Here is an 8716-nt window from a genome sequence, read left to right as displayed (position 1 = left end):
CGATATTTTAACGTTGCATCGTTTTATATTGTACACTTTTGCTTTATCAGTTAAAAATATTACATGACGCAAAGGTCCTCAAATGCACATAGTGTATTAACTCCATTTGTATAGACTAATGCAAGGGAACGGCACTGAGTGCAGTACATTTGATAATGTTTTTATTATAAATAAAAAGTAGGCAAATATCTCTCATCACAATGATTCACTAGGACATACTGAACATACTGTAAAAGTAACCAACTTAAACATATCTGCTGAATTAGCAGCAGGCACCTTCACTTGCAATATCAATGTTCCTGATGGAAACCGTTCACATCAAATAAATGATTTGAAATCTGAGTCATTTCAACATAAATATGACATTAAGGTAAACTCATTGTAGGTTTTAAAAATAACATTGCTCAGTATATCAAATCTAAATCTATTCTTGTAAATAAAACGTTAAGTATGGCACCATCTTTATTGTGTCGATTGGCAAAAGAAAAAAAAACAACTCAAAGTTTTGCTTCACAGCAGAATATTTCACATATTTGAACTAAAACAATTAAAAATAGTTTCGCTTTTTTGATTCATAAACTCTGAGTTATAGATTTGATTTACATTATGTAAGAGAATCAAAGATGCACATACATCATACATAATGTATTGCTTACAGCAGTGATTTTACAATGTCATTTTCTGTTTACAAGTGCAATTCCGAAAGGTGCCAGTAGACAAATTAAGACAGTAAAGGAAAATAACATAATATTTCAAACAAAGCTGTACAAAGCTTGATGTATTCAAATGTGAAAATATTCAAAATAAACCAGTTAAAGGTGCAAATACCAGTCTAAAAACCACACCGTTGTCTTTTCACGTGTAAAACCATGTATAACTTCAAATGATAAAATTGCACAAGAATTAGAATATTTGCCCAGATGCAGCATCAGCATTGATCCTCATTTAGTTCTTGACCAAAGGGATGTCTTTAATGCTGCATACAACAAGAAGTCCAGATACAGTTGAAGTCAAAAGTTTACACACACCTTGCAGAATCTGCAAAATGTTAATTATTTTACCAAAATAAGAGGGATCATACAAAATGTATGCTATTTTTATTTAGTACTGACTTGAATAAGATATTTCACATTAAATATGTTTACATGTAGTCCATAAGAGAAAATAATAGTTGAATTTATAAAAATGACCCTGTTCAAAAGTTTACATACACTCGATTCTTCTGTGTTGTTACCTGAATGATCCACAGCTGTGTTTTTTGTTTAGATATAGATATTTTGTGTATTTGAACCCTTTCCAACAATGACTGTATGATTCTGAGATGCATATTTTCACACTGAGTACAACTCATGCTCCAGAAGAAAAACGATGCATCTAGGAGTGTACATTTTGAAAATTCTTCTTATTTTGCCTTAATATCGTATTTTTTTCATTTAGCACTGCCCTTCAGAAGCTACCGAAGATCATGTTTCCCAGAAGACAAAATGACAAAAATTTACCCCGATCTTCAAATTCAAAATGTTTTCACCCCCCGCTCTTAATGCATCGTTTTTCCTTCTGAAGCATCAGTGAGCGTTTGAACCTTCTGTAATAGTTGCATATGAGTCCCTCAGTTGTCCTAAACCAAAAAAAAAAACAAAAAAACAGCTGTTGATCATTCAGGTAACAACACAGTATTAGAAAATCAAGTGTATGTAAACTTTTGAACAGGGTCATTTTTTATAAATTCAGTAATTATTTTCTCTTGTGGACTATATTTAAATGTCTTTTATGTGAAATATCTTATTCAGGTCAAATAAAAAACAAAAAATTTTTGCATGATCCCTCTCATTTTGGTAAATGAATTAACATTTTGCAGATTCCGCAAGGTGTATGTAAACTTTTGACTTCTGAAATGAAATACATCCACAACAGACAAACCATTCATCCTCACGTGAGAAGAATGACTGAACGAACATTACAGGACGTCACATTAAACAAAAACCTTATCGTTTTTTTTTTTTTGTTGTAATCATATCAAAAAGCATTTGACGAATTGATGTCAAATGCATGAACACAGGACAAACAGAATTCGATCGCAGAATATTTCCGAAAGCAGCCTCACAGACAAGTTTAAAAGAAATTCTAGAGCATCACAGGTTCAGGGAGGACTTTTTTATTTACTTATTTATTGTTCAGGTAGCTTTTCTTTCCCAAGGGCCTGTAGAAAAAAACCTAGATAAAAGTGAAATATGCTGCAAGCCGGTAGAAAATAAACCTCATAAAAATATTGTTATTGGATCTCTATGCAAAGTGTCACGGATACAGTTAAAATGACGGGACTACGAGTAAAAAGGCTGTTTTTGACGAGACTATTGTTGGCTCAGATGACAATTAGATAAAATAATTTGTGATGAAAATCTGGCCTCCATCTGTGCTCTTTCCGTTCTTTTTGAAACTGTCATCTGTCAGTCGCTCCTGTGCATTTTTGAGACGCGTCTACATTTGCTCAAGCAGCTGGATCTCAGTGTAGGTTACCGCACTTCTCCAACTATCTTCAGTTGCTACGTCACACCTCCCGTATGGCACGTTACCGCCCGAGGCTGTAGCTGGCCGTCATTGGCTGATGGCTCTTAGTACCTGTTCTGATGCTCAAAATGCCAGCGATTAAAATCTATGTTGAAAGCCACGATGCTGCCAGACGCCATGCCTGTGATCAGAGTCCTGAAAATATGGAAAAGGAGTCAGGTTTAAACCAGATTTGGATTGGTTTGTACTGTTTGTCTGAAAGTATAAACTTGAGTTTGACCTCTGATCGTGTGACAGGTCCATGGCTCGGATGCCGGCGTCACAGCCAGGGTAGACGTACAGCTGTTTGAAGTCACAGGCCTGCCAGACCTCCACCACCCCGCTATCTCCTCCAGTCACTAGATTCTGGCCATCACTGCTCAGGAGGATGGCCTGACAAAAGAGAGGGAAATACAGCTCAGGAAAGTCGGAGTACTGTTTTCTCAACTTAAGCAGCTAGAAAAATATTTCCTGTTCTGATGTCATTAACAAGTATTCAGTTGTATGTAATAATAGTAATATTCCAGATATGGTTACTAATAGTCTACCATTCAAAAGTTTGGGGGCAGTATGTTTTTGGAAAGAAAGTAATACTTTTATTTAACAAGGACACATTAAATCAATTAATAGTGACAAAAAAGCTGTCCTTTTGAACTTTTCAGAAAAAAAAAATTATCATTTAAAATACAAAAAAAAAAATAGATATCACAATTTCCACAAAAATATAAAACAGCACAACTAATTAAACATTGATACTAATAAGAAATGTTTCTTGAACACCAAATTAACATTAAAATCATTTCTGAGGATCATATGACACTGAAGACTGGAGTAATGGCTGCTGAGAAATCATCCATTCAACCATTTAAATATCATATATTTAAATTATATATATATTTGTCTTATATAGTACAATTATTTTAAATAATAATAATAGTAATAATTACTTGAAATAATTGTAATAATATTTCACAATCATTTTATTTTACTGTATATAGAGCAAATAATTGAAGGCTAAAGTTAAAGGCCAAAAAAACAACAAATCACATAAAAAAAATCTTGCCAACCCCAAAGATTTCAACAGTTGAGTTTATAACAAAAAATGATATAATATTATTATTAATAATAATAACATTATGAAATATTACTATTGTTTTTTTACTAACTAAATGTACCAAATGTAATTTGACATTATATACACAAAATCTATATGCTTACCAATTATTTAAATATTGATTAATGATGTTAATAAATGATGTAAAATATAATTAATAAAATATGAAATAATAATTAAAATTAACTTTAATAAAATATTCATATATAAAATGCTTATATTATAAAATAAGGGAAAAAAAGATTAAGGAAATGAAAAACAAATAGAAAAAAAATTATTGGTCTTAACTAAATTATAATTAATTTAATGAAAATAAAATAATAATAAATAATATGAAAAACTAAATATTATAACATAATAAAATATTAAATAATAATCATAATCATATTAAACTAAATTATAAATAGTTAAATAAAAATACAGATTAAAGAAATGAATAACAAATAGAAAAAATAGAAACATTCTCATTTTTGGTCTTAGACTTTAAGATTTTGGAATAGAATAAATTGAGCTATATTAATATATTAAATAATAATAATAAACTAAATTATAAATAGTTAAATAAAAATACAGATTAAAGAAATTAAAAACAAATAGAAAAAATAGAAACATTCTCATTATTGGTCTAAGACTTAGGATTCAGAAATATAGTAAATTGAGATATACTAATATATTAAATAGTATTAATATTAATAATAATAACTAAATTATAAATACATTAAAAATAGATTATTAATAAATAATATAAAACATACATACAATAATAAATAACAATAATAATAAATTAAATTATAAATAAATAATTGAATAAAAATACAGATTAAGGAAATTAAAAACAAATAGAAAAAATAGAAACCTTTTTATTTTTGGTCTTAGACTTAGGATTTTGGAATAGAATAAATTGAGCTATATTAATATATTAAATAATAATAATAAACTAAATTATAAATAGTTAAATAAAAATACAGATTAAAGAAATTAAAAACAAATAGAAAAAAATAGAAACATTCTCATTATTGGACTTATGCTTCAGAAATATAGTAAATTGAGATATACTAATATATTAAATAGTATTAATATTAATAATATTAATAATAACTAAATTATAAATACATTAAAAATAGATTATTAATAAATAATATACAACATATAAATAATACATACAATAATAAATAACAATAATAATAAATTAAATTATAACTACTTGAATAAAAATACAGATTAAGGAAATTAAAAACAAATAGAAAAAATAGAAACCTTTTTATTATTGGTCTTAGATTTTGAAATATAATAAATTGAGATATATTAGTATATTAAATAATAATAACAACAATAATAATAATTATAAACTAAATTATAAATACTTTAAAAATAGACTATTAATAAATAAACATATATAAATAATACATAAAATATTAAATAATAATAATAAATTAAATTATAAATATTTTAATAAAAATAAATTAAAGAAATTAAAAACAAATAGAAAAAAAGTAGAAGCATTCTCATTATTGGTCTTATACTTAGGATTTTGAAATACAGTAAATTTAGATGTATTAATATATTAAATATTAATAATAATAATAATAATAATAATAAACTAAATTATAAATACTTTAATGAAAATAGATTTAAGAAATTAAAAATAGAGAAAAAATAGATTTATTCTCATTATTGGTCTTAGGACTTAGGAAATATAATAAATTGAGATATATTAATGCATTAAATAATAATACAAATTATTAAATAATAACTAAATTATAATTAATTTAATCAAATAAATAAATAATAAATAATATAAAAATAATTCATAAATAGTAATAATAATAATAATAATAAACTAAATTATTAATACTTTAATAAAAAAACATTAAAGAAATTCAAAACAAATAGAAAAAATAGAAGCATTCTCATTATTGGTAATAATAGATTTAGATAAATAATAATAATAAAATAATAATAATAATTAATTTAAATAAATTATTGTCTATATAAAACCACTAGACTACGTAATTTACTTTACCAATAAATCCTCAATTGAAATTAAAATGTAACATTTGTTGAAAAGTGGCTTATTTTACCAGAATTTACTTTCAGAATTCATCATTCATGTTCATCAACAAACAATACTGCAATTGCGGCCATAGGGCTTTACTAGACAACCATGGCATTGCTATAGAAATCTAAATGCTTCATGTGCAACAGCAGTATTAATGTAACAGACCAGCATGTGTGTGACCAAACAAAGATTTGGAAACTTACACGCGTGGAGTCGTTAATCTCCATCTGGGCCAGCAGTTTGCCATTGATGCTGAAGTTGCAGAACTGACCCCTGTCAAAGTAGATGATGCAGTGACCCTCACTGGACACTGAGATCAGGCGGGGAAGCACACAGCTGTCAGGGCCCTCCAGAGCCCTCAGAAGATCCCCAGTGATGGTGTGGACCAGACACGGCCCCTCTGATAAACAGACATGTCTAATAAGTGATGCTCTTGTGGAATCACACACTGCTTCTTCACTTCATATCCCACAATGCTCTGCTCTCACTCACCTTTTGCTCCACTGATTACAATTCCCAGCTCAGCACACACTGACACACACACCACCTCATAGTCATGACCGGTCAGAACCGCACGGGGAGCTGGGTAATCACCTGCAAATGAGCACAGGAAACACACACACATTACACAGCAGGAAACAGAAAAACAACAGTGGAACTAAGATTTAAAAGAAAAAATAAATGTGTTATTTCAGGATTTTGAAATGTACAATTAAAAAATTATTAAAATAAAAAATTACACACATAAACATAAATTAATTCTCATTTTTGAAATAAATTAGAAATATAAATATAAAAATATATATAAATAGAAATTAAAGCATTTTCACTAGTGGACTTTCAGGATTTTGATGTTAAGATTTAAAAAATAAAATTACAATAAGAATAAAAATAATAATTATAATAATAACAACAAATTGTCTTTTAGGATTTTGACTTTAGGATTTTTAAAAAATAAAATTACAATAATAATAATAAATTGTCTTTAGGATTCAAAAAAATTACAACAATAATACATTTTAAATACAAACAGTAACATTGACTTTTAGGAGTTTTACTTTTAGGATTTTTAAAATACATCATTAAAAATGTTATAATAATAACAACAACAATAACAACAAAAATAAACCAAATAATAAATATATTAACAGAAAAAAAAGTAGAAAAGATAGATACAGCATTATAGATAAATAAATAGTAGAAGATACTCATCAGACTTATAAAATAATAATAAGTAAATTATAAGTACTTTTAAAAAATAGATTTAGGAAATTAAAAACAAACTGAAAAAAAAGGAAGAATTCTCATTAGTGGTCTTAGACAAAATAATAATAATAGAAGTGTTCTCACTAGTAGTATTTTAGGATTTGACTTTAGGACTTTGAAATATAAAATTTCAATTAAAATAATAATAATAATAATACTAAATAAAATAAATAACTTTTTGCATTTTTATATATAAGAAAAATATAATTAAATCTATAATGATAATAATAATAACAACAACAAAAAATAAATCAAAGGAGAAATATCAGAAAAAAATAAACAAAAAACAGAAAAAAATATAAATACATAAATAAAATTAGATATATTGGTAAACTGTTGGCTCCTGCTGTACTTAATTATTTATTAAAATATAATAATGACAACAATAAACTAAATTACAAATACTTCCACAAGAATAGATTTAAGACGGACTCAGACGTTGGGTTTTGAAATATGAAATAATAATAATAAAACAATGGCAAAACTAAATAGTATATTAATTAATAAAAAATAATTATACGAAAAAATATAAGCACTCTTATATGGATGATTTTGGATGATGTTATAAAAGCAACTTGTTTTGTTTTAGCCGAATCTTGCAGTGCACATGACTAAAACCAATGAACCTGATTCTGCCTGGAAGGTAATCCAGTAAAAATACTACACAAACACAATATAACCAATACGAGAAAAAACACAATAAAGCAGGTCAGGGGAACAGCCCTGGAGAACATCTGCTTCAGGAGGCAGCGGCCCAACAGCCTCTAAATCCCATACACTGCCACATGATGGATGAGAGGGAGGGAAGAGGTGATATAAGGTCATTTAAAGACACCTGTGGTACCTCAGGACCAGCTGGACGACTCGCTGAACTGCCATGAAAAAGCTCATTTTGGAAAAACCAGAAAACTAATTCAAAATCTGCCTCTAAACAAACAACAGCCGAGATATGAGATGAACAGTGTGGACTACATCCCCATCACGTCTTCATATTGCTTATTATAAGGTCCACTGCTGCAATTTCCAGAGCGGTTCATTTGAGAAATAACAGGTAGAATCATTAAACTCCTCTGCCTCCTGGGTCTCCACCATCACGCTTGAAGACGCTTGTATATTTGTACACACTGCAGTAAGTTAGAGAAGCAATTCGAGCGTAAGGAAAACGGGGCCTGTGGTGTAATTAGCTTGATTTGTGCAGTGAGGAAGCAAAACGTCTCGGTTACGTATTGTAACCCTCGTTCCCTGAAGGAGGGAACGGAGACGTCTCGTCGAGACCGACGAATTGGGATATCGCCTGGATAGACCAATCTACTTCGTGTGTATACAAACGAGCCAATGAATATTGGCATGCATGATTGCAGCCAGCTGCGGCTGATCACAGCGTGAGCATATAATACGCAGCAGGTGCATGCATCATCAAGGTTTCGCTGAGGAGCTGGGACAGGCCCGGCCGTACAGCGGTGGTACAGGAGCCTCGGCGACGGGACGAGACGTCTCCGTTCCCTCCTTCAGGGAACGAGGGTTACAATACGTAACCGAGACGTTCCCTATCAGTCGGTCCGTTCGACGTCTCGTCGAGACCGACGAATTGGGATCCCTAACAAAGCGCCGTGGCTGCTGTCCCTTCCAGTGTCCTGAGCGGGCCCCCTGGGACCCGTTACTGGCTTTGGCCAGGGGCTCGCATCAAGGAGAGTCAGTCACTGCTTTATAACTCAGCACCATCTATTTCA

The 8716-nt window shown here is 29.6% G+C and overlaps 1 protein-coding gene across 2 annotated transcripts in view; it reads right to left on the bottom strand.

Annotated features, from left to right (window-relative positions):
* Positions 1–1662: 1662 nt before the first annotated feature.
* Positions 1663–8716, bottom strand: part of nbeab (neurobeachin b) — a 401639-nt gene continuing 394585 nt past the window's right edge. For both annotated transcript variants that reach the window (XM_073817484.1, XM_073817485.1), the window contains 4 exons: positions 6213–6314; positions 5924–6120; positions 2789–2940; positions 1663–2703 (listed from right to left, as the gene is read on the bottom strand). In XM_073817484.1, the coding sequence (XP_073673585.1) occupies positions 2613–2703; positions 2789–2940; positions 5924–6120; positions 6213–6314 (542 nt within the window). In that variant the 3' untranslated portion in view covers positions 1663–2612. The remainder of the gene's footprint in view (positions 2704–2788; positions 2941–5923; positions 6121–6212; positions 6315–8716) is intronic.

The sequence above is a fragment of the Garra rufa genome, chromosome 14, assembly GCF_049309525.1.
Source record: "Garra rufa chromosome 14, GarRuf1.0, whole genome shotgun sequence".
Classification (NCBI taxonomy): Eukaryota; Metazoa; Chordata; class Actinopteri; order Cypriniformes; family Cyprinidae; genus Garra; species Garra rufa.
This window is presented reverse-complemented; position numbering and strand designations above follow the sequence as displayed.